This window comes from Tauraco erythrolophus, chromosome 6, assembly GCF_009769465.1.
Source record: "Tauraco erythrolophus isolate bTauEry1 chromosome 6, bTauEry1.pri, whole genome shotgun sequence".
In the NCBI taxonomy this organism is placed as follows: domain Eukaryota; kingdom Metazoa; phylum Chordata; class Aves; order Musophagiformes; family Musophagidae; genus Tauraco; species Tauraco erythrolophus.
Window position 1 is genome coordinate 4,018,084 of NC_141470.1, and position 25,547 is coordinate 4,043,630.

Below are 25,547 nucleotides of genomic sequence, written 5' to 3' on the forward strand. Positions count from 1 at the left end.
GTGCCCGGCCGCGCAGCCCGCTAAGGGGCTGGGGGAGGCACGGCCGTCCGGGCGCCCTCGAGGGCCGAGGGGCGAGAGCCCCGTCCCGGCGTGGGGCACGGCCCCCCCCGGCGGGGCAGGGGCAGGGACCGGGATAGGGGCAGGTGCGCTGCCCGGGCGGGGCCGAGCGGCGGGCGGGACCCCCCGCCCCGGGCGCCCCCGCGGTGCCAACCGCCGCCTCCCCGCTTCCCCGGCGGGGCTCGGCCCGGGGAGGGGTGGGCAGCGCGGAGGCCGAGCCCCCGGGCCGCTGGCACGCCCCTGCCCGGCCCGCCCCGCCGCGGGGCGCCGGAGCGATGGATTTTCGGGGGAAGAAGTACGAGCGCGGCAGTAACTGGTCGGACCCCGAGGTGGTGGAGCTGCTGCAGCTGTGGGCCGACGAGTCGGTGCAGCTGGAACTGGAGAGCTGCTTGCGCAACCAGCACGTCTTCAACCGCATCGCCGAGGTGCTGCGGGAGAAGGGCATCCACCGGACGGGCGACCAGTGCCGGGAGAAGATCAAGAAGATGAAGCTGGAATACCGGCGGATCAAGGACAACAGCAAGGCTCCGAGGGGGGGCAGGACGTGGAAGTTCTACGAGGTGATGGACAGGGTGCTGACCAGCCGGCCAGCCCTGGCGTACGGCTCGCTGAGCGGCAGCATGATGGCCCAGCAGGTGCTGCAGGGCGGCATGGTGGACACCTACCATCACCAGTTCTCCTCCTCGGCCCTGCCCTTTGGACACTCCCAGCACCCTGAACTGATGGAGATCAAATGTGAGGAGGTGAACTCTGATGAGCACTGCTTGACCCCAGAGCCCCCACCAGCCATGTCTTACCAGCAGGGCTCCCCTGAAGAACATGAGATGGAGAGAGCCTTCTTGGAGAGGGCCCAGAACGACTCTCCCATCTCCAGGGTGGAGATTCCCATTGAAACCAGTGTTTCACCTTCAGGTAGGGAGAGCCTTTTACATTCCAGCATCAGGTTTCTGCCCGGTTTCCCGGAAAGAGAGAGATTTTTTTTTTTTCTGGTGCAGAGATAGACACCTGGCTTTCGCACTGACATTTGGATCCTTACTGTTCCACGTTCCAAAAAGCTTTAAAGTTGAAGGCTGGTATCTGCATTCATGGTCTTCTGGCCATTCCATCTCGCTGCGGGTAAATAAAATCTAAAATTACTGCGCTAGGCTGAATGTTGTGTATGAAATCCAAAGGTCTGGAATGTCTGCCGTAAGCCGGGCTAGGCATTTGTGCTAGATTCTGCGTATAATGCTGACAGGATTTACCTTACTGAAAAAAAAAAATATAAAAATTGCGTGCTTTTTGCTTTAATTTGAGCATCACCAGGGCTGTCTGCAGTCCTCATGCTGAATTGTATCAGGAGACCCTCTTCTGCCATGGCTACTCTATGAACCTCCAGGTGAAACTTTCCTTGCGTTCCTTTCGAATGGTGCCCGGATCTAATCTTTTAGGACACTCGACGATGAAGAATGCTTGGGAATAATCATTGCCTGGCTTTCTAGGCTATTCCTTAGGACACGGAAAGAAGGTGTTTTTGAAAGTCACTGGCAGAAACAGCGTACCTGTTTACAGGAGATGAAAGTGCAGCTGGGCATTGCCAGCTTGCCAGGAAGGGCACAGTCTGGAAGTCCTGGGGAGTTCCAAGTAGTCTAGGAGAGGCTGATGGAAGAGCATGGCATGACTGGGAGGGAGAGAGACGATAACCAGTGTGAGGTTAATGGCTGAGATCAGGAGAAAATGCTATGTTCTCATTACCGTGGGGGCTACGTAGTTAGTCCAGGGGATGGAACTGATGAACGTTCAGGTTAATTCAGAGGCTGAGGACGGGGCTGGGGCTGGTGGCATCACGGGGCGCCCAACGTCTGAAGTTAAAAACAAGCTTCAAAAAAACCTCAGGAGCTTCAACATGTCCCTGACAAGTTTTACTTGGTTCTTCCTGTAAGACCCTACAGTAGATGGAAGGGTGTTTCCTAGGAAGGGCAGGGGAAGGCAGCGAAGCACGTCCACGCCGCTTTACTTGCTGCGCGTTTAATTTTCCTTCCTTGCTTTTACGTATTCCCAGGTTTCAGTGAGCCCAACATGGCAAACTCATCGCGGATCCAAAACGTGGTTCCCCGTCCTGGCTTCTCCGCTTTGCATCGGCTGAGGAAGAAGCGGAAAGGCCAGCGTGTGAAAGACCCTCTCGACGATCTCTTGCTGAAGACCCTGACGTCGCAGCGGGCCATGGAAGAGCGCTTTTTGCAGATGGAGGAACGCCGATTTCAGCGAGATTTGGACGTGGAGGAGCGTCGGATGCAACTGGAACAGCGCCGGTTTGAACTGGAGCGGGAGCACGAGTTCCGCATGTTTAACGTCTTCGCTCAGATGCTCAGCATCCTAAAGCAGAGCCATAGCGGCTCCGCTTCCTCCGTCGCCATCCCTCGGGGCTTGGACTTCAGCCAGGCACTGTCCGAAATCGCGGGGATGGGAGGAGGAGGAGGCAGTGGTGACCTGCAAGAGCTGAGGGCTCGGCCGCTTGCCGAGAGGAGGGTCGACATGCACGGCTTCTGTAACCCCAGAGACTTCCAGAGAAGCCCCTACCTCTCTGCTCGCGGCAACATCGCCAACATTTTTCGTGGCTCGTCCGAGGAAGGGTACAAAGCTTATCACGCTGACAAGTATGATGAAGACAAGAACCCCAATGTGAGTGAGAACCTGAAGGTCTTCTCCTGGCTTTCTCGCTAGGAAGAACACTTAGGAGTTTGCTGATAGATACGCTAAAAGTGTGGGGGTTTTTTTTAATCTCACTAATTAATGGCAGGTCAAGCTGTTTGTTTGAGGAAAAGGAATCAAATGCAGCTTTGCAGATCATCTGTATCTCAAAGATGAGTGCCATGTTCAGCTCTTACTTCCCTATCAGGGAAATAATAGCAGTAGTAGACCTTGAGAGATGTAAGAAATCTGTAGGAACAGAGCTCCTGTTCCCCCTGTCACCTCTGTTGCCCACTGAAGACCATCTCTGATTATCCGACTATATCCGATTATTACAGGTGATGAGCGCAGGAGATACAACAACTAAGTAGTAGACTTTGTTTTATTTTTAAAAATTATTCTGACTAACACTCAGCACTTTTTCTGCCTGTTTGCACTCTGCTGCTCAGTTTTAAGTAGCTCATCATACCCCCCTTGTGGCACAAAGGCTGAGTGTTAATGCTTCAGGGCAAATTATTACCGAGTAACAAGAATAGTAAATATAAATCATGATATAGATGTAGGTTTCTTTTAAATAGATCCCACCTTCAGGTGCTGAACTACTTGAAACTTCAAAAATGTTTTATTATTAGCCCTGACTTTAGTCACCCTGCGTTGGGAGGTGAAAACTAGATTTTTAAGGTAGAAAAACACAGTGAAGTTTTTGATACAAGGGGCATTGCGAGGTGCAAACTGCCTATTTTACCAGCTGTTGTCTATGTAGGAGGCAGCTTTTTAAACAAATACCTAAAGTTGGACTTTTACTTTAGTAACATCCTAAACAGACAGTTGCTTAGATTTCCTTTCGCATTTTAAAAATTTATTTATCCAACCTCTTCTAATAATGAAAATGTGCTGGTAGAATGAAAATGTGCTAGTAGATTTGAACTCTTCAAGATCTAATGTAGTGCTCAATAAGCAGGGCCAAATCCTAAACCTGGAACAGTAGGATCACCCCTCCAGAGAGGAAAATCTAGTGGTTTAACCACTTTTCATGACTGCATGTTTACGTGGTTTCTGAGCAAATCAGTGGAATGGAATGGTAATAACTGATAAACAAATGCTTCCAGATAAAGAAATGTATCCAAAACCTTGTTTAAAACTGCTGCAGAAAGGTTTTTTTTTTGTTTTTCTCAGAACTGATTTAGGGTTTCTTTTGTAGTTAGATGTATACCAGTGAGTGACTTCAAGATGAAGTAAAAACATATTCTGTAAAGAAGTCTAAACCTGTAGTGCATATTCGTTTGCAGACAATTTATTGACTAAGAAGCTGAGTGCCTGGGATATATATGCAAACACGCACACGTAGATACACGTCTCGAGTTATAGATGATGAAGTTTATGTGAACTGTGTTTTGACTTTTCCTTGGAAAGCTTTTTGGAGGCAATTTAGTGAAGTGGTAGCTGAGGTGGTCTATGCACATGGTTTTTTGTGTCTATAAACAAGAAATTCTTTCTTCTTCTAGGGTATAATAAACTTTGGCACAAGTGAGAATAAACTCTGCTTTGACCTGATGTCTAAGCGGGTAAGTCCTATTCCAAAAAGAAATCCTGAATTTGCTGTGTAGTTCCTGCTTGGCACTTGCACTTTATCCTGGAGTTACTGTTGTTGATCAGGTTTCTCTGGTCAAGTTTTTTGTTGTGAATTTTTAAGTTTTTTGGAAGCCGCTTTCAAATCCAGCTATTTGTGCATTTATTTATGTTATTTCTCCAGGAGGATAGGAACAAGGGTGTTTTTCTGTTTCTCTTCATGATGGGTTTCCCTTCGGAGATGTACTTGGCTTAGAAAACTAAATGAAAATAAGACATGTTTTATTTTCTCCTGCTGACAGTAGTTGATTTAATACAGAGGCTTTGAAATTAGAAATTTGAAATAGAGTTTTGAACTCTGTTTAATTTCAAGGATCTTCACATCTGTCCAGTATAAAGTCACACAGTTTGGATACCCAGAATGTGTGAGGGTGGCAGCTCTTTGAAATCCCTCAAAAACCAGCCTGGGTCAGCTGCTACCTGCTCCCTTCCTTCAGTTGCACCAGGGGGAGGCATGAAACACAGGGTACAGCTCAAAAAGTAGCATAAGTCAAAAAAGGGAACAGCAGAACCGTGCTGTAGAGGGATGTTTCTTGATTTCCAGTAAAATTACTGCCCAGGTGCAGCCTGAAGTTGTCCGTGGGGAGGGAAGGCGGCTTAGGGTCGGACAGTTGGCCGCTGCGGTTTGAAGTTCACGGTTGCTCCCGTTCCACCAATTCCCACCCTCAAAATGTTCCTTGTTTTATTCCTGCCTGCCACTCCACTGACTCGGGGGGGATGCTACCCCACCACTCCGCCTTCCAGCTAAAAGAACAGGTAAGGCAGAGCTGCTGCCTGCACAAAAAAGGTGCCTTCTAGGCTGTGTAGGTGGCACCTTCCTTCCTTTGCTGTCCTTTCCCCTTAAAACTAACACCGATCCTGCAGTAATTAGTGCAGAGGGAGATGGGAGTCAGCTGCATCTTAATTAGCCCTATTATGAAAATGAGTTCGGAGTTTGTGGGCTGCAGTGAGATGAGCTGTCAGGCTGGTGGCAACAAAGATCTTGTTGCCAACTTCTCAGACGTCGCAGCCTGGAGTTGTGGTATGGATTCACGGAAGGCAGCACCAGCTGGGATTGTAGGCAAATAATTTGTTGCTGTGTGGGACAATAAATACTTACTGTTTCCACTGAGTAATGTATCAGATTTCTGTCTTCAGTGTCTGACCCTTAAATTAGAGAATGTTTTGTGGTGTGAGATCAGATGGGTTAACTGGAAGGAAGACCATCCGAGATTGCCTGAGCACGTTACCTTTCAGGGGTCTCCTCTTTATTATTGCATAGTTATTTTTGGCTAAGTCTGCTGGTAAGTTTTATGTTGCGTTCTCTAGATGAGTTTAGGAGAGAGATCTAAGGAGGCACAGTTCTGGGCTACGTAGGCTTCGAGAACATCTACAGATGAGTAAAGGAACTTTAGTCCTGTAATACCAGATTATAATTCCGCATGGGATAAGGACAGCATCTTTAAAAACTGCTGCCAAGCTCTGGAGTTTAAAACACCAATACAGAATGTTGTGGGTTTGTTATAACGTGGGAAACTTTCACACTGCATGTTGAATTTCCCTCCTCACCTACTTGATATGTCCCCCCCCCCCCTCACCTTTTGAAATATTAACTCATAGATTTGGTTGCCATTGGATATTGTTGTACATAATACTTGTTTATTCCCTTTTTGTTTGTGTAAAGTGTCGTCTTCTCTCTGCCTGTGTCACCGCTGTGCTTTCCCTTGCAACTTCATAGAACTGGATTATGTGAAACCCTGATATTTGCAACCTTGAAAATATTTAGATAAAAGCAGTGTACATACTTTATCTAAATATAAACCTTGAAAAGGGCTCCACAGTTCAGGTGAATCCGTCTTTGAGATCCGAATGAAGTCCTAGTAAGGAACAAAGTGCCTGCCTCAGGGAAGAATTATCGAGAAGATAATTTCGTTTTTCTCCTGTTTTTTCAAAAGCTCCCTTTATGCTTTAACACTTACCAAAACTTATCAGAATTGTAGATCCGAAGGAGCTGCAGTAATTTGGACCCGCGACATAAATGAAAGCTGGAATTTGTTTAAAAATTAATATATTGGAAGTTTATTAAAGAAAATACGTATCTGACTGCGATTCAAAATCCTTTCTATCTCTTTCTGACAGTCTGGAGCTGAGCTTTCACAATTGGGGCTTACTTCCCAGCTGAAAGCTGTTGTCCTGAGAAGTTGGGCAAAAGACTTCTTGGGACTCTTTGGGTTGCTTCCTTGGGTGGGAAGGTCTTCTGCAGGCGTCCTGGTTATGGGTGGTGTGTGTATTGCCTGTTCTGCCTCCCTTTTTTTGCATCTCTGGGCAGCACAGTTTTGGCTGCAGTGACTTAGCAGAAGCCCGTACTTCACGTAGCCTGAAGTTCTCCCTGATGGGTTTGCTGGTCCTGGCTTCTCCCAGCTGCTTTAATTTTGATGGTCAGTGGCTTTCTCAGTCCAGTTTTACGACTGTTGAAGTCGCACGTGTGTGTCTGTGCAGATATGTGCCAGTACATGGGTCCCATCTATCCCCATGTTTCCAGTATCAGTGACTGTGCTTTTAATGGTTCTTCTCGTTGCTCCTAGCTGACACAGACCGATATGAATCTGATGGAGCCTCCACTGCTTCAGTATCCTGACTGGAAGGGACATATGTTGTAAGTCTTCTCTTTTCTGTAACACTTCTCTTTTTGACTAATAATCTGATAAGCAGAATGGAGGAATATAAACCACTTCTGCTACACTCACTAGTTAAAACTTTTCTAGGTCCTTTAATCATCTTTTTCGTTGCAAAACTGTACATTAGCTGCCCTACCAGTTCATCCAGTTAAAAATCCTTTTATGTCAGAGAAGGTGCAAATTTTCTGAAGTAAACACAGTTTTCAACGCGCTGTATATATTGACAAAATGGGTGACTCCAAGCAGTTCCTTGAAACATAGTGAACGCTTGGGGATTTCAGTGCTTCTCTTCTGTGCCTTGATTGATGCTCATCAGAAACAGATGCACCATCACAGACGTTCTGTGACACCTTTGCTGTGTGTAAAAAGTCATGTCTGTGGCATGGGCCTGAGCTATCCTGTTTGCTAGCTGTTTTCACCAGACTTTACTGTGCCCTGGCTTCATTTTCCTGAGATGTGGACCTGGGGAAGCCCAGCCTTTTGGAGAATAAGCTGAATCACTATTTGCTTTTGTGTCTTTCTCAGTTTACGGGAGGAAGTGGCTCGATTTTTGACCTATTACTGCAAGGCGCCTGCACCTCTTAAGGCAGAAAATGTGGGTAACCCACTTTCCCTTGGTGTCTGTTCTAATGTGTTGCCATTTGTTGTCAAACAGTTTCATCTTTTTTTTTTTTTTTAAATAAATGACTTGGTAAGGTGACAGCCTGTGATCGTGTAAATGAGATTGATTCGTAGCTGTTTCAGTGCTTTTTGATGCACAGTTCAGCCAATACACTTTGGGTTTTCTGTATATTTGCTTCATGCTTTCCTTTTGTGTGCCAGCTCCTCGTGCCAGTGCTCTCAGCTGGGCTTTATGTTTCCATCTCCTTATTCAGCTCTGGGATCTACTGTGCCTCTATCCCTCAGCCTTGACAAACAACGCCCATTGCTTCCGTTGAGTTTAAACTTTGTCCCGTTCTGCTATTGCACCTCAGGACAAAAATCTATAATTGAGGCAAGAGCAGATTTAGCCTGGAAAAACAAACCTTTTCGAACTTTGCAGCAGTGTTGTAAGGAAGGCAGCAAGACCTGAGCCTCCGCAGGACTTGCTGACCTGGGAGAGGTGCAGGCACCTGCGGAGATCGGGGTCTCCTGCCTCTGCTGAGATCCAAAGGCAGCAGGAGCTGATGCAGCCGTTGCTTTTTTGGCTGCTAGAATTCTGCAGGAGCCCATTCTTCATATGAACTGAGGTTGGTGAGGCACTGGCACAGGTTGCCCACAGAAGCTGTGGCTGCCCCATCCCTGGAAGTGTTCAAGGCCAGGTTGGACGAGGCTTTGAGCAACCTGGTGTAGTGGAGGGTGTCCCTGCCCATGGCAGGGGGGTTGGAACTGGATGGTCTTTGAGGTCCCTTCCAACCCAAACCATTCTATGATAAGTTACCACTGCTCAGTTTGCTGGTCACTGCTTCTCCAAGGCAGCAGATTCTTCCTGATACTTGGAGTGAAACTCGTGGGACCTGTGAGCATCTGTCTTTAGGAGCAGGAGTCAAACCTGCTCCCGTACGAGACAGTGGTTTCCACTTTGGCACAGACTTGGCAGGAGGTCGGAGCTGCTGTTACCACGAGGAGACGGTAACACATATGAGCTGATGAAAAGTAGTTTGCTTTTCTTGCCTTTCAGAACTGCTCCTATTTTTTTTCCCCTACTTAAAGCCTACTGTTCTTCTAAATTGCTTATTAGAATCAAGAACGCCACTGGGACAAAGCGTCTCTGAAGTGAAGAACGGGATTAAAGTTATTTCTGGTAGAAGTGGGATTTCTAGATTTTGCTAGAGAATTGGGGAGAAAATACATTTCAGTGATATGGTCAGAAATTATTATTTTATAGTGTTGTCTTTTTATGGACAGATTTATCACTAGCCTTTCTCTTTCTTCTGTAGGTGATTGTTTTAAATGGCTGTGGCTCGCTATTTTCTGCGTTAGCTACAGTCCTTTGTGATCCAGGGGGTAAGTGGATGGTTGGGGGGTATTTTTAATGTTTATTTTTGCTGGGAACTGATGCATTACTCTGTCTAAATATTGTTTGAGGGAAGTGAAGTAGCGGAATTATTGCACAGTTCTTGTTTCCTGCAAGATTGTGCTGCGAAATTCATCGTCCCCACAGTCTGCCCATGTCATGCGCTCGCACTCGGTGTCCTGCCCTGTGTGCCTTCCCCATTTTCATGGTGCCCTGTTTTAGTTTGGTAGACTAAATGTGGGCTGTACTCGTGTTTACTTGGTTCTTGCAGAAGATTAAAGAATTAATGTAAAAAGAAAGTGGAGGAAAAGGCAGTGACATCACAGTGTTTCCAGAGGGCACAGCTGTAAAAAAGCTGTCATGTTTAGCTGAAGTACATTAGAAGAGAGAGAAGGACTGTGACCTGTTGATAACCCATTTTGTTTTCTTGGTTCCAGAAGCTGTTCTGATTGCTACTCCCTTTTATGGTGGTATCACTCAAGGTGTCTTCCTCTACGGTAATGTCAAGCTGGTGTATGCCTATTTAGACAGTAAGGTAAGATCCAAGGGAAGGGAATACCCACCTCTAGTTGAAAAATAGTTGATGCTGGAAAGTGCTGAGCTTTGGGAACCTCTGCACACAGTCCTCAAAACAAGGGTAGGCTGCAGCCCGTGAACATCTTCCCAATTTATTGCTGGGAAACCGGGCACGTCGTTTGCAAGAAAGTTCTTCGAGACCATAAATCTGGATTCCTGTCTTGTCCTTTTCTTGTAACTGCTCTTGAGAGGAAAAAATGGCTGTTTTGAGCCTTGGAGACAGAAGGATGTGCTGTCCTACTAAAGATGATCCCAGGGGTGGAAGAGCCGACGGAGATCTTGCATTGTTTTATTTATTCAAGGATAACCAGAGAATTCTGTGTGTAACCAGCCTATGATGAACATTTCTTTGATTTTTTTATTTATTTATTTATTTTCTCTGTAGTATTAAAAGGATAAGAAGGTGGATACTAGGTCATTGGTTTTGGTTTTTTATTTTCTTTTGGGGAACATTCCTCAGGGGATTGGCTCAAGGCAGACTCTACTGAAATAACTTGGCCTTTTTTATCTTTGTCATGTCTTTCAGGTTACTGGAACAAGCACTCGGCCTTTTCAGCTTACGGTGGAAAAACTGGAAAAAGCCTTGCAGGATGCCAGGGCAGAGGTGAGTGTAGCTGAGCTTCGTGTTACCAGTGAAGTCTACAATATGTTTTGAGGCAGCAGGTCCCAAAAGTGGCCTAAAGATGGAAATATTTTCAAAACCTAGCACCTGGCTTTCCAGTTGTCCTTGTAGACCACCTGAGATTAGGCTGCTTGCAAACTCCGGGGCAATCTTAGGGGGAATTCCTCGGTGTCACATCTGTCCAATTTTGGTCACAGCAGAAAGGATAAAGCAGGAGTACCAGACCATTCACAAAGCACTGCAATCCATTGGTATCACCAAAAAGTGTACTTGGACATGCACTAAAAAGTAGGGGCCACCCAGGGTTTCTCCTTCAGGAAGGCCAGCTGAGCTACCCCAGAACTGGTTGCTCTACATAGTAGTGCAGACAAATCCACTAAGGTGACCAAGAGTTTTTGCAGGAGGGAGAGAGGTGCAAATCTAGAGGATAAATGCAGATGAGTATCACCTTTCTGAAGAGTTAGTCTGTGAGTTTTGACATCCTCCTAAGCCCTATATATGTTTAGCTGTATCTTTAGAACCAGCTCTGACATCTCCAGCCAAGTGTGCTCTAAATGAGAACAGTTTGCATCCATGTAGCTCAAATTCCTGTCTTTCTTGCCTCATTCATGGGCAATCTTCAGTAATTTGTTACTGCCCAGTTACTGTTACAGCTCAGAGAAAGTTCTCTTCAACGCTGAGAAAGTGTCAGAGCATCTTTCTCATTAATTGGTTGACCAGGTGGCAATGGTTGTGGCAGAATCCCTCTTTTCAAAAATCATAGATTCATTCTATAATCTTTTCCTCAGTTCACTTTGCAAGTGATATAACTGTAAAAAAAAAAAAAAATTAAAAAAATCTTAATTTGTGGCTAGAAGCTTTCTCATACAAGTCTAACCTTTGAGTTGAAAAGTGAAGGTGGAAGCTTAAGGGGAATCTTGTGTCACACTCACTGCTCGAGTAGAGGGACTGAAAATTTATCCTATGATGGGTGCTTTCTTAAAACTGCGTTATTTATGTTCTGCAGGGTGTCACTGTAAGGGCCTTAATTCTTCTGAATCCCCAAAATCCCCTCGGGGACATCTACTCCTTGTCAGAGCTACGGGATTACCTGGAATTTGCTAAAAGGTATGTCAGTTTGGAAGGCTGAGGCATCCGGAGTCGGATACGACTTCCAGAATCTGTTGGACTACTTATTGTACCTGAATTTTTCTGTGAATATCTTCTAGGTCAGGCAAACAAGTCTGTTCTTCACACACAGTGGTGGGCTTGAGAGAGGAGAGGGGACTGGTGGGGACGAGGAAGCGTGGACTGTGCAGTCACATGGAGTGGGAAAGTGACTCACATCAGGGAATGCAAGTTTGATTTGTTGGTAGTCCTAGCAAACACCATCGTGCTGTGCTGCTTTGGTAGGAGAGCTAGTTCCCTTCCTCTCAGTTTCTCTATACATGCAGAGAAAAAGAAATAGAATCATAGAATGGTTTGGGTTGGAAGGGACCTTAAAGATCATCTAGTTCCAACCCCCCTGCCATGGGCAGGGACACCCTCCACTACACCAGGTTGCCAAAAGCCTCATCCAACCTGGCCTTGAACACTTCCAGGGATGGGGCAGCCACAACTTCTCTGGGCAACCTGTTCCACTGCCTCACCACTCTCAGAGTGAAAAATTTCTTTCTTATATCTAACCTAAATCTCCCCTCTTTCAGTTTAAAGCCATTGCCCCTTGTCCTATCACTACACACCCTTGTCAAAAGTCCCTCTCCAGCTTTCCTGTAGCCCCTTCAGGTACTGGAAGGCTGCAATAAGATCACCCCAGAGCCATCTCTTCTCCAGGCTGAACAGCCCCAACTCTCTCAGCCTGTCTTCATAGCAGAGGTGCTCCAGCCCTCTGATCATCTTCGTGGCCTCCTCTGGACTCGTTCCAGTAGCTCCATGTTCTTCTTGTGCTGGGGACTCCAGAGCTGAACACAGTATTCCAGGTGGGGTCTCAGGAGAGCAGAGTAGAGGAGCAGAATCCCCTCCCTCGCCCTGCTGCCCACGCTGCTTTGGATGCAGCCCAGGATACAGTTGGCTATATACATGAATATGAGTTTCCAGCTTCATCCCGGATTATGGATACTCTCTGAAATGTTGGGAATTCTGATGGGTGATGATACAACTTATTCTAGATGGGGACTACAGACAGGAGTTAATTCTCACTAGTTTGTTGGAAATGACTGAATTTTTAGCTCGTTATATGGCTGCAGTGGGTGGCAGTTAGGTGGGTGTCGCTCAAACCACTTCAGTGTCCACCTAATATGAGTTGTGAAAGAAATGCTCCTGTTCTGCAAAGCTTGGTGTCCCTCTTCTTTGTGTAAAGGGAGTCTTTGCAGTCCAGGATTTCTCTCTTTCATCATCTCCCTTTTTTGTCCTTTTGCAGACACGAATTGCATGTGATAGTAGATGAGATCTACATGCTGTCAGTTTTTGATGAATCAGCCACGTTTCACAGTGTCCTAGGCATGGACAGGTAAAATCAGCTCCTACTTCCCTGGCCATCTTCCAGTGACAGTTCACCATGATGCCTTGCTGAGAACTTGTGACTGGAAGTTAAGTCATGAGCTAGCAAATTCTGAATCTGCCTTATGCTGATTTCTTTCTTTTTTTTTTTTTTTGTCTTTGTTTTGTGTTCTTTTTTTTGTAATTTCGGAATGGCAAATGCATTTTGTCAAGTGCAATCTAGCAAGTAAAAAAATGGTAGTTAGTTTTCTTCAACATGTGCTTCCCTATTTGCTTGTGACAGTCCCCAAAACTGGAAACAGATGTTTCATTTGTTGAGAGTGAGGCTTTTCTTCCTACCTAAACAGTGTTACTTCTTTCCCATGTTTCTGTTGGTGCCTGTAAAGACTTTCTGTTGCTGTTTTTACTTCCATTTTTTTCATACTGTAGTCACAGATTACAGTGTTATTACAGACTGGAGAATGGGTTTTATTAGGTATCGATTTAATGACATGAAAATCTCTGGGCCTTTTAAAAATATGCTGTATTTTATTTGATTTTTATATATATATATGTATATATTTTTAATTTCTAGTTTGCACCAGAGGTGCTGTCTTTCTTTTCGTGCTCAATTGCAAGGCAATAAAATACACTTGGTTAAGTGTTAGCTCAGTGTTGCTGGGCTTGGATGTACACCATTGCAAAATAAGAACTTTATCTTCTTCTGCAAAATATTGGGGCTTGAAAGACAGAAAATTACTTTTAATTCTTGGGAAACAGGTTGGCACAGGCCTGATTTCTAGCATTATATGCACAAGCTTCATATGTGCAGGAAATCTGCACGTGAAATATAGCACTTGCAAGTATCTGCATATCTGAAATAGTTAAAAATAGGGTCCAAAACTAGTTCCAGGGAGTTCCTAGTTTCTCAAGTCAGGTTGGATTTTTGAATTTTCCCTGCTTGACTGATGTTCCGCGCTGCACTGTCTGTCGTTGAGTAATGCTGCCTCTCTGTTTCTGCAATGCTGCACTGGTGATCCAAAAGCTTCAGCACCTATGACACTAACTGCCCATCTGCATCCTTCTACATACAGATTGCCCGATCCACAGCGGACTCACGTGATGTGGGGAATAAGCAAGGTGGGTGCTGGTTTCCACCGTGCCGCAGCTTCCCGGCCAGTACGGATGGCCTGGAGCCCTCGAGTTCCTCATGCTGGAAAGAACAAGGCAGCAGTAACAGGATCCCAGTCTTCCTGTGCTATAAAGTTGTCTCTCCGTGTCTCCTGCAGGATTTTGCCGTCTCTGGGATTCGTTTTGGTACTTTGTATACAGAGAACCAAGATGTTGCTAACGCAGTGGCTTCTTTGTGTTATTTCCACGGGGTTTGCGGACCTGTCCAGCACAAGGTGGCACAGCTGCTTAGAGACAGAGGTGAGTTGGTGGCTTTACGTAGGATCCTCTCTGTTCTCTGTATCTTGGTCTCTGGGGGAATCCTCTCCTCTTACTTTCCTAAACGTTTGTACAGCTTAATTGACAGAATCATAGAATCATAGAATGGTTTGGGTTGGAAGGGACCTCAAGACTATCTAGTTCCAACCCCCCTGCCATGGGCAGGGACACCCTCCACTACACCAGGTTGCTCAGAGCCTCATCCAACCTGGCCTTGAACACTGCCAGGGATGGGGCATCTACAACTTCTCTGGGCAACCTGTTCCAGTGCCTCACCACCCTCAGAGTGAAAAATTTCTTCCTTAGATCTAATCTAAATCTCCCCTCTTTCAGTTTAAAGCCATTGCCCCTTGTCCTATCACTACACACCCTTGTAAAAAGCCCCTCTCCAGCTTTCCTGTAGGTCCCCTTTAGGCACTGGAAGGCTGCAATAAGGTCACCCCGGAGCCTTCTCTTCTCCAGGCTGAACAGCCCCAACTCTCTCAGCCTGACTTCCCATAATCCTAAAGCTGCCTGCGTAACACATGGCTGACAATTCCACAAAAAAGGGACGTTTCTGCAGAGCTCCTGATCAGCAGAATTAGAGGAGCAGCTCTGAGGAAGTGTGATAGTTATTTGTATAGGAACAGCCAGCGCTGTGTAGACCCATCTGGATTTCCAGCTTTGCCCTGGTGGGGTGCTGACAGTCCACAACAACTAGGTGCCATGAATGTAGGGAAGCTTCTTCAGAGAGGTGAAGATGTTACTCTGCACAGATGTGAAACTCCTAAATAGTTCTTGCCCCTGTTTTTGCTTTTTGAGGAAACAGAAATCAAAAACAGGAGGTGAAGGGTGACATGGAAAAAGGAGTGTTTTGGAAACTTGAACAGATCTGAATTCTTTGTCAATTTGAGATTTTAATTTATTTTTTTTTTTTCTTCTTTATCTTCTCCTTCTGGTCAGATTGGATCAACCAGGTATACCTGAGGGCCAACCACGCCCGCCTAAAAGCTGCCCATACATATGTGACAGATGAGCTGAAGACACTTGGGGTTCCTTTTCTCAACCGCAATGCAGGCTTCTTTGTCTGGATTGATTTCCGAAAGGTTGGTAGCCTCAGGAAGGGAGGCTTCTCCTGGGATGAGGGCAGGCACGTGGTGCAACTGCGTCTAGAGGAAGGTTTAATATTGTGATAAACATTTTGTTAAAGCCCCATCTGTTGTCTGATGAGCAGAGGGAAGGGCTGCCTGGTGTTTCTCTCCGTTCTTTTCCTTCAGTCTGTCTGTGCGTTTCCCTCCTTGCAGGAATCTTACTGCTCTCAAGCCACTTTCCTCCCCATTTCTTCCTTTATATCCCAACTGCTGTACTTCAGAGGTAAAAGGTGTCTCCCCTGGCCTTTGCAGACCTCATGGGAATCACAAATTCATGAGGATCTCGGTGAGTTACCCTATATGTTACTAACCTCTGGCCCTTCTGCTGATTCTCCTAGTACCTTAGGACAGGCACGTTTGAGGAGGAGATGCTGCTCTGGAAGCGTTTTCTGGATAACAAGGTCCTCCTGTCCTGTGGTAAAGCCTTTGAGTGCAGTGAACCCGGATGGTTCCGCATCATCTTTGCTGACAAGACCCACCGGCTACAGTTAGGTGAGTAATGTTTTCTTCTCTTCTTCCTCCCACCAGCATTTCTGCAGCACTGTTTCCTCCTCTCCTTGATCCTAAACCTAGCCTGTTATTCCTGTCCTCTTGTCTTCTCTGGTTTTCCTCCCTTTCCTTCCATCCTCCAAATTTTTCTGGATCCGATGGATTCGGGGACACTCGTGGCTTAAACTTATCCAAAAGTGTTTCTCTTCCTTACACCACTGCAGGTATGCAACGGATCCGCAAGGTGTTGGAAGAGCGGGAGCAGGAGATCCTGGCTGAGGAGAGGGAGCAGCCTTGTCAGTCGGATCAGGATGGCAAAGCAGATAGCACAGATGAAGTCATTTTTGTGTCCCGCCACCAGGAGCCTACCTGTGCAGGTAGCTCCAACCTTGGTGACCTCATTGGCCTCCTGCAGCAACAGATGCGTTCGTCCGACTGGCTCCAGAAAAATACAGCCGAGCAGTTTGCGCAGGAAAAGCCGGAGATCTACGACGTGTTCAGCAAATTGGTGGGGAAGCAGTAGGGGTCAGCGTGCCTTCGGGGGGGTTCCCTGAGCAGTGACTGACCCTGGGTCCCTAACAGCTCAGCAGGGACTTCCAGCAAATAATATATTTTCTGTATAGCAAGAAAATAACTTTGTAAAACCCCTCCTCTCCACACCCCCTCCCCCCCCCCCGTTTGAGATCTCTAATTTGTATTATATAGGTGCATTCCTTGGATTGGGGTGAGGGTAGGGAATGGTGGGGGTCTTGTTCGCCTGCTGCCCCCTGTCCTGCGGCATCGTTGTATTTTGTATTTCATTTCTAATGAATATGCTCTTAACTCTCTTACAAGGTCCCGTGGTGTCATTTTTTTTATGCTGCTAATTTTATGCTTTCCAGGAAAACGGAGGCTTGAGATTGTTAAAATGTGTAAAGTTTCCCTTTTCCTGAGTGATTATCAGACATAACAAACTGTTTCGGGGACAGAGGACAGCTGCTTTCGCAAAGAGGTATTTTTGGGAGACAGAACCCGGTGTCAGCCCTAACTTAGTCCCAGCTAAGGGGAAATAAGCATGTGTATGGGTTCATCTGCATGGCCAAGGCTCTTAGGACCAGGGTCATCTAGTCTGAGATCTGTAAAGCTTTTCATTTTGAGTTGATTTCCAGTCTAACCTCAGATCAGACAGTATCCCAACATTCTTGGTTGGTGAAATGCCCGTTTTTCTTTCCATCCTTCTTTTTTTGTGTTCTTTTAAACACCATCCATTGGCCTCTTGGCACAGCGTCCACAAAAGAGCTAAGAACGGAGAGGTGATTGAGAGACCATGTTCTTTCTGCAGCCTTCCTGCTCCTGGAAGTCCATCCTTTCTGGTTAGCAGTGAGGTATAGTGGCAGGACAAGGCAGAGAACGCTGCGTGTGCCACTGGGCTAGGTGTACCTCCTTTAAGCCCACAGGCTTCCAAGGTGGCAGCTCCCACCATTATCAGGGTGATCAAGGCAATTTTTTAGCCGTGTTTGTCAATTTGCAGGGTGATTGTTTTTTGATTCAACAGAGTTCTTCAGTCTCCTTCCTCTCTTTTCTTTTGGAAGACACTGTTTCCTGTATGACGGTGATGAAATATTTCAGTTGGAAAGCTGCTTTCACAGGTACAAAGCTCTTCGATTTCTGGTACGATAAAATTTTAGATATCCTAAAGGATTTTAAGCTGGGTTTTCTGCATATATATTAATCCAGAGTTCAAGGAAATTGCCCCTGGAAACCGAATGAGAGTGTGCCTTTCTCCTGTAATTTGTTCTAAGAGTAACCAAGTTTCATCCTGGTGGCATTACGGAATCTGTTTATATAACGAGTTAGAGAGGTGGAAGGTAAAATTTAGGCTAAATTCTGGGCTGTCAAAGCAGTTGGAATTTGCTGATCACGAGTGAAGAACCGTCTTCTACTCTTCTCATCAGGCCTCCAATATGAAATTGGAAAGACAGGGAAAAAAAAAATCTTTGGGCCCATGAAATACATGCATCTTGCTTACATTTCTTCTCTGGAGATGATGGTGCTGCATGTAAGTGGCTGTTGGGAGTCACCAGTCCCTCTCTCAGATGCCAGCGATGAGGCAAGGTTGCTGAGGTGATTGGCAAGATGAGTCTAAGGGGTAGTTAGAAGCATCATATTGGCTTATTTGTTTGGTGTTTGTCCATGTACAATACTTTTAGGTATGTTCTTTGATTATTATCATTTCTTTTCCATTTGCTCTTGAGTGTCCACAAAGGAAGCTATAGCACAAGACAGGTCTCCTTATTGGAATGGGAGGTGAGATGTGCAGCCAAAACACATAGGGACTTACTGGTTTGCTCCCTCTTATTTATCTATCCCAAGGAAGGTCTGAGCAACAAAAATTTAGGGAGAAAGCTCTTTGAAGTGAAGAACCAGGTAAGACTGTATAGGCATTAGTTGAAGTGGTATTTCAGGGGATTCCTACAACAAACTTAACCCATTAATCACTCTTCATTTTCTTTTCTTTTGGTGTTCTGGTCACTCCCATGGTTGGAGTATGTTAATATCCAATAGTAACAATTAATATAATGTGGTTTTCACCTGTAGGTGTTTACTACTCAGAAAGCAGGTTTATTGTACTGTCTCGGTGTGGAAGCAGGTAGTAAAGCACACCCCTCTGTAGGAAAGAGGGTGTAATACACTTTCAAGATCCTCACAGCTAATATAATATGGCCCAGAGTCACTTCCATCCGAGCTTGCTGTAACTCACAATGACAGGACAGACACACGCTTTGTTGCATGGAACATTTTCCACGTTTTTTTTCCAGGTTTAACACCTGCCTGAGGAGCTCTCTCCACTGAGGAATGTTAGCTTGGTCACAGAAACTCAAAATATACCTGGAAATGAGGCTAGAAAGAAATGTGGTGTTCTGAATCTGCTGTTGGAATAGGCAACATTCGTTTTGACTATACAAGGCCCATAAATTTTGAAAACAGCCTTTACTGGTTGAAAAGAATGGGTAAACATTTAGAAAGTCCTATGTATATGTGTGTAGAAGTTAAATCTGCTGTAAGAACACCCTGATAGAAAAAACACAAGCTCTGCCTGTACAAATTAATTGTTCCTTCTGCTACCTCCATGTTAGATATTCTCTCTGCTCACTATTTCTCATCATTATTATGAACAGCCTTATTTTTTTTCCATGTGGCAAATCTCTACAAAGAAAAAAAAATTGATAGAGAAATGATTAAGCACTGTCCCCTCCACGTTTCTTTCTTTTACAAGTGTTTGTCCATGTATAATACTTTTAGGTATGTTCTTTGATTATTATAATTTCTTTAATTATTATAATTTTTTTAATGGAAGTGTTCAAGGCCAGGTTGGATGAGGCTTTGAGCAACCTGGTGTAGTGGAGGGTGTCCCTGCCCATGGCAGGGGGGTTGGAACTAGATGATCTTGGAGGTCCCTTCCAACCCAAACCATTCTATGATTCTATCATTCGAAGTTTGTCAAGCAATAGGCGAACAGAGCAGCACCTGAAACAAAGCAGCCAGTCAGATCTGTGTTTTTAAAATTGCTGCATTTCATCTAAAATAAGAAATGTCATCAAGATGAGTATAATGCTGTGCCTTCGTTGCTTGTGTCCGTTGTAATTAAACAAGACGATAAAATCCACTTTGCATAAAATTCTTGTGTTCAGGTCATCATTCATTTGAGCACAGAGAGGATCCTAGGTGCTTTCATGGTCCTTGCCATGTTCCAATCTCTCTCTCTCTTTGTTTTTTCTCCCCCCTTCTCTTTCTTCTCTAGAGAAACGTTCAGTGGTTTTAGGTTAGAGGTGGGAATTCCCTGTACAGCACTGCTCTCGGTCATAGAAACGTCCCTATCACACATTTCAGGTCTACCCTTGGTGTGCCCATGCTTGTGGGAGGGGAGAATCCATGAATCTCCAAATTATTAACCTGTGTTACATTGCAGTTAAGTGACCAGCATAGGTGGGGCCCATTCCAGATAAATATTTATGAAGGATGATGTATGCTTAAGGAAAGAATCTGTGAAGATGAGTTTTCCCGTACAGAAATTAAAAAGACCTCAAGCAAAATATCTGTAAGGGAAAATATTCACTAATAACTTAATAATTCTCTGCCTTAACTGAAGAAGGGCAGCTGCTCAAATATACTGAGACAGATTTTTTTTTTTTTTTTTGTAAATAAATGCTAATACCTTAATTCTTGTCTTTCTCTATTAGAACACATCCAACAGAGCGTAGAGTTGGGCTGACTGCTGCGTGCTCCCCCTGTCCCCATAACCACCCAGCCTCTTAAAACCTGCCTTGGGGTCAAATTATCATTTATATTGACAATTCCTCTGCAGTCCTCCTCCAGTTACTTGGTTACAGAATCCCTCTGCCCCTCTCCTGCTGCTGGCAGAGCGGTGATTTCGTTTCGTTAGAGAGACTGTGGCACACAAGGGCTGGATAAAAAAAAAACCTTCTCATGGAGGAAGATGCATGAATCAGACCCCTGGAAAATTTCTGCATCTAAAATATCAGGCGTGCAGAAGGATAAAGCTGCTTTTGCACTTTTAATCTCACATGCAGCTATTTTTGTAAGATTGGCTGACCTAACAGGGGATTGTTTTGGGTTTTTTTTTTTTTCAAGTAATTCAGATTGTATAACGAAGAACAGGGCAGGGTAACCTACAAGGATATACACAAAAAGATGTGTATTCCATCTGGGAAAATCAGAGTGGCAAGATACACCCGTTCTTCATTCCAATGAATGCTTTATTTATTACCAACTTACATAAAACACTGGCAACCGACTGATTACAAGCTCCTAGAATTATCTGCAGCTGACAAATGCACTAAACACTCTGAGGTGGTTATAAATACTCTACTTTTTGTCCTCAGTTTGCCAGGGTCGGTTATTTTTAGCAAATAGCCAGTCGACCTTATCAAAATGAAGGATCAAAAATAGTCTGGAAAAACACTGCAAGGAAAGGTTATTTTTAGCCCTGCTGCTCTCCAGCAAGGTCTGATAGCACAGCTCGTGCACGAGCGCCCGGTTATTCTAGGCTGACACTTGTCGTGACGGGTTCTTTCCCTGAATTCCTCACTGCAGAAAGCATTTGATTGATTAAAAATTGATGCATCTGCAAATCGTGACAGCTGAAAGCACTAACAGAGCGTTTCTATCTGCGTGTTTCTACCACCCTATAGTTTTTTTGAAGGGAACGCTTGCCTAACTGAACCTCCTCATGTCTGGCATCGTTCAGTGGGAGCTATAGCTTCCAAAATGGACTTAGATTTCTTTTTCTTTTCAATTCAGGAAGGTGGTAGAGGACGTAGAGTTACACCAGGCAGACCTCTGTATTGACAGTCACAAACCAGCAGCGCTGGAGGTGTACAATGGCCTGCCTCGAGAGAGAAAACCATGCAGTTGGCTGCTAGATACAGTTTATTGATCAGACTAATTATCAACTTAACTGATATAAATGAGGGGATCATTTGGTTGGAAGACATAATCCAAAATAGTGAACCAAGGCAATGACCTGGCTGTTAAAATATCCTGCTTTCTCTCACACTAGAAACTCTTCCATTTAGCCCAGTACCTTATATATTGGTAGCAGCCATCAACAAATTTTTCAGAAGAAAAAAACTGAGCTATGATTTTTTAGCTATGCTATGCCATAAGTTGAAAATAAGGTGGAAAAGATATCCCCAAGCTTTCCCCTCCATGTTTGCCTTTAAAAATGATCTCCTTTAATTTACAAGGTGTTTTCTGAATATGCTGCTGGAAGCACTGACTGCATAAGCTGCACCATAATCTCACATGCAGCTGCTTTACGTGTGGGGAGACACAGCAGCAGAAGGCTCCCTGTGCTTTTCTTTCTCTTCTGCCCACTGATCATGCCAGCAGAAAATACATGATGTATTTTGCAGGCAAATGGATGGTGTGATGGTAAAGCCCTTAAATTCCCAGATAACTCCCAAAGAGTCACGGAAGGCAGGACGTAAAAGGGCAAAGCAAAGAGAGGTAAAATATCTGATTTCTCTTGTGCATTTATATAAAAATTGATAGCCTGTTATCCAGATGCTGATGGATATTTTTACAAGCTATAAATGGCAACCTAGAGGCTAAAAATAGATGCTGTGCTGCAGACTCGTCTGGCTTAGCGACATCCCTAGAATATAAACAGGCTCCCTGATGTGGTTTTAGGGAAATCTCCGTCAAAACAGCCTACATCCTCCATTTTTCTCGCTATTTTGAAATTAAATAGCCGATGCTGTTCGCATTTCTTTAATTCTAGCTTTTAATAAAATCGCGCTGCTTTCCAAATTTTCCTACAGGGATGAAATGATCATCAAGCCTCCGTGAATATTTCAGCTACAACTGATTCGATGCACTTTCTTCTCCCTGGCAGAGCGGGGAGGCAGAGGAAGTGCTCGTGGGCACCACATGGGCTGGCACAGGCTGCCTTTGGTGGCCCCCGGCCGCACGTGGACCGGCCTGTGTCCCCATCACACAACAGGGCTGTGGACCCCCCTCCCTCCCCGGCTCAGCCACATCCAGGCACGGCTCGGGCTGACGAGTCCTGTGGCTGTGGAGATGCAGCTCTCATCCCAGCAGCCCCAGCACGTGACTGGCTCACCAAAAATTCCGATTCACAAAATCAGACCCGGTCCATTCAGAAGGAGAGCTCCTGCCTCTGATTGATGAATGGGGCAGCTTGCAGCAATTTCAAGCTGATGGGTTAAAACCAGAAACATTATGTGCTGTAACAAACCCTAGTAACTTGTGATACAGAGGAGGGAAAAACCAGGACCAGTGCTCAGAAAGGATGCTTGAAGATCTACAAGTCCTCTCTGCCGTTGGCTTTGGATGCCACGGGCAGGATGAAGAAGGTAGCAGTGAGTCTCAGGAGAGCGTCACATCACCTGCTGTGCAACGTGGGTGAGAAGAGGTCGAGAGGAATAAGAGGAAGCACTGCAGCGACGGCGTTTCTCCTTTCTTCTAGGTTTAGGGCAGGGAGAGCTACAAACCCCCTGTCCTTTCTCAAACACACATTATAGGATGGCACACCATCACCTTGGCATTGCACATCAGATACAAATATATGCAAGTGGATCCCAGAAAAATTGAGGAGGGGAATAATACATTTCAGGCCAGCGAAAGCTGATGCTGTGAGATACACGTGGTTAAGAGTTTTTTAAACAACTAAGGATTACAGGACAGGATGGGAGCAGGACTGCCTTGTATCCCAGGCAGCAGGGAGCAGGTAGCAGATGGAGATGCCTCTGGCCCAGAAATCAGGTGAGCAAAGAAGGGGCTGCAGCAAAAGTTAGCACGGCAAGACATCGCTGAGCTCTGGTAGCAACACGGCTGTTGGAATATTCCCGGGAGACCTGTGGCTTTACAAAACAGAGGACTTGCTCCTCCAACAGCCCATATCCGTCCTCAGATTGGCAGGAGAGGAGAGCTAGTAAACAGGTGAGAGCTATTTACAGGTGGGAGGTGTAAAGTCATCCTTGTTCCCATCTCAGTGGCACTGAACATAGTCCGGGTCTGCTGGTGACACTCCAGGGAGCAGAGACAGGGAAAGAACATGAGTGTCACGCCGAGGGACACGGCATAGCTACCACTGAAACGCTGCCACCCCACCATTGCGGTGTGTGTGGTTTGGCTGTAGCATCTTAACCTACTTGGTGGGTTTTTTTTTTGCAAAGAGTCAGTTTGCCTACAGACCTAGTTAGCTCCCGTTTTTGGGAATGAAACCAGTGTCTGTGATTCCTGCAGAGCTGGAGTTTTGTGCAACTAATTCGTAAGGGTATATGGTGATAAGACAAGGGGCAATGGCTTTAAACTGAAAGAGGGGAGATTTAGGTTGGATCTAAGGAAGAAATTTTTTCCATTGAGGGTGGTGAGGCACTGGCACAGGTTGCCCAGAGAAGCTGTGGCTGCCCCATCCCTGGAAGTGTTCAAGGCCAGGTTGGATGAGGCTTTGAGCAACCTGGTGCAGTGGAGGGTGTCCCTGCCCATGGCAGGGGGGTTGGAACTGGGTGATCTTTGAGGTCCCTTCCAACCCAAACCGTTCCGTGATCCCGTTGGGAGAGGAGCTGGTTCAAGTCACCCGTGAGAAAGGTTTGAGGGCACAGCCACCGCCTGGGACCGTTTTGCGGTGCGGAAATACCGCTTTCCTGCCCCTAAAAACCAAGGCTGGGGTCACAGGTGAATTCAAACGGGTCTTGACGGCCCCTCGGCGTCACCCCCCCGCCCCGCACACCCGCCCTCCCGCCGCGCGGGGGCGCCCTCGGCGGGGGCGCGCTCGCACCGCGCCGCTCTGGGCGGCAGCGGCGGGGCGGGCGCATGCGCAGGGCGCGCCCTGGCGGGCCGGGCGGCGGCGGGGAGCGGAGCGGAGCGGCGGTGGCGGTAGAGCCCCAGCCCCGCTCCGAGGGGCCGCCAGCGCGCTGGGGCCCGAGCGGCTGCGGGCGGAGGTGAGTCTGGGCGGCGGGGAGGCCGCGCCAGCGTGGCTGCCGGCAGCCCCGGGTGGGTTGAGGGCGGCGGGTGACCTTATCCACCCGCTGCAGGTGGTGCGGGAGGGTCGCGGGCGGTGTGAAAGGGATTGAAGGATTCCATGGATGGAGAGGTAACGTTTAAGTGAGGTTCCCCCCCCCCCCGCCTCCAGGCTGGGGTCCAGGCGGCGCTGCTGGGTGAGTCAAGTGCTGGCGGCGAATGGGTGAGCTTTGTCATAAGGCAGCTGGTTCTGGGGCTGTACTGGGGAGGAAGGATGGCGTGGTTAGCCGTCAGAACTGTACGGAAAGTTTGTCATTATGAAGCTGGTGGAGCATCCTGGCTTCGGTCCGGGTAGCGGCATCACGCACGGATTGTCTTGTGCAGTGGGCTTGAAAAGCTGTGTGCAGAATCGGAATGGGAATGTAAGGGTTAACCAGATTGGTTTTGTGCTGCCGTGTCTGAGTGTGGTCACTCCGTGCTTCAGTCGCCCCATCCTGACAGCCTTTGGTTAGGAACTGCCAAATAAACATAACTTGTTATAAAGACCCTTTAATCCCTTAATTATGCTGCTTTTATTCGTGTTTGTTGCCTGCTGTACAGTTGGCTGCTGGAGTTTCTTGCTCTCAAAGCAAGAAAACATCCCACGCGTCCAAAAGGAAAACATATAATTGTACCATCCGTGTTTTTCTTCAGGAAAACCACGCTTACTACCTTTAAAAAGCTCCCACTGTGGAGAGTTCAGGTTGGGTTTATTTATTATGGAAGCTTTAGCTGGAAACCTGAACAGGTTTTTGCATGTAACAAGTCGCTGATTCTTCAGTCTGTGGTTAATACAAATTTCTTCTTGCTGGAACCACAGTTGTGTGTGTGAAAACTCATAAGAAACGTCAGAGATGTGTGACTGTGTGAGACTTTACGTCACGTTTTTCGCTGCAAGTGTTATTCTGACTACAGCGAACTATTATTTAAATATTTTTCTTAATGAGGCTGCAGTGGCAGCTCATAGAACACTTGTTTTCCCTGGAAGGCATATTGGCAAACATGAAAAATTAATTCTTTTTTTTTTTGCCAGAAGTAGTTTAGCATCATTTTAGTCAAATATGATGAGGTTCCTATAAAATTCAGTTTGAAAGCACCTTTGCATTAGAAGCAATATCGTGATCCTAAGTTCCGTGTGATGCCCCACCATAAGCCCTTGGTGGGGGTATCCGACTTCTTTCTCTTCCCTTGTAGATGAGTGTTTTGGGTTTTTGTTAATATTCGCTATGAATACACTTAGACATAGATGGAGTGGCACCTCCGAGGTCTCACTGCTTCCGGAGTGTTTG

The 25,547-nt window shown here is 46.1% G+C and overlaps 2 protein-coding genes across 2 annotated transcripts in view; both read left to right on the plus strand.

Annotated features, from left to right (window-relative positions):
- Positions 1–332: 332 nt before the first annotated feature.
- Positions 333–16,255, plus strand: ACCS (1-aminocyclopropane-1-carboxylate synthase homolog (inactive)). The gene is made up of 15 exons (XM_086613465.1): positions 333–969; positions 2,099–2,718; positions 4,233–4,292; positions 6,921–6,991; positions 7,539–7,608; positions 8,933–8,999; positions 9,447–9,544; positions 10,112–10,189; positions 11,214–11,314; positions 12,606–12,695; positions 13,759–13,804; positions 13,954–14,095; positions 15,056–15,198; positions 15,582–15,735; positions 15,957–16,255. The coding sequence occupies exons 1-15, from the start codon at positions 333–335 to the stop codon at positions 16,253–16,255; spliced, it is 2,676 nt and encodes an 891-aa protein (XP_086469591.1).
- Positions 16,256–24,180: 7,925 nt separating this feature from the next.
- The window catches only part of EXT2 (exostosin glycosyltransferase 2), an 81,608-nt gene continuing 80,241 nt past the window's right edge, over positions 24,181–25,547 (plus strand). Inside the window, exon 1 of the mRNA XM_086612882.1 lies at positions 24,181–24,200. The gene's annotated coding sequence lies outside the window, so the exon portion shown is untranslated. The remainder of the gene's footprint in view (positions 24,201–25,547) is intronic.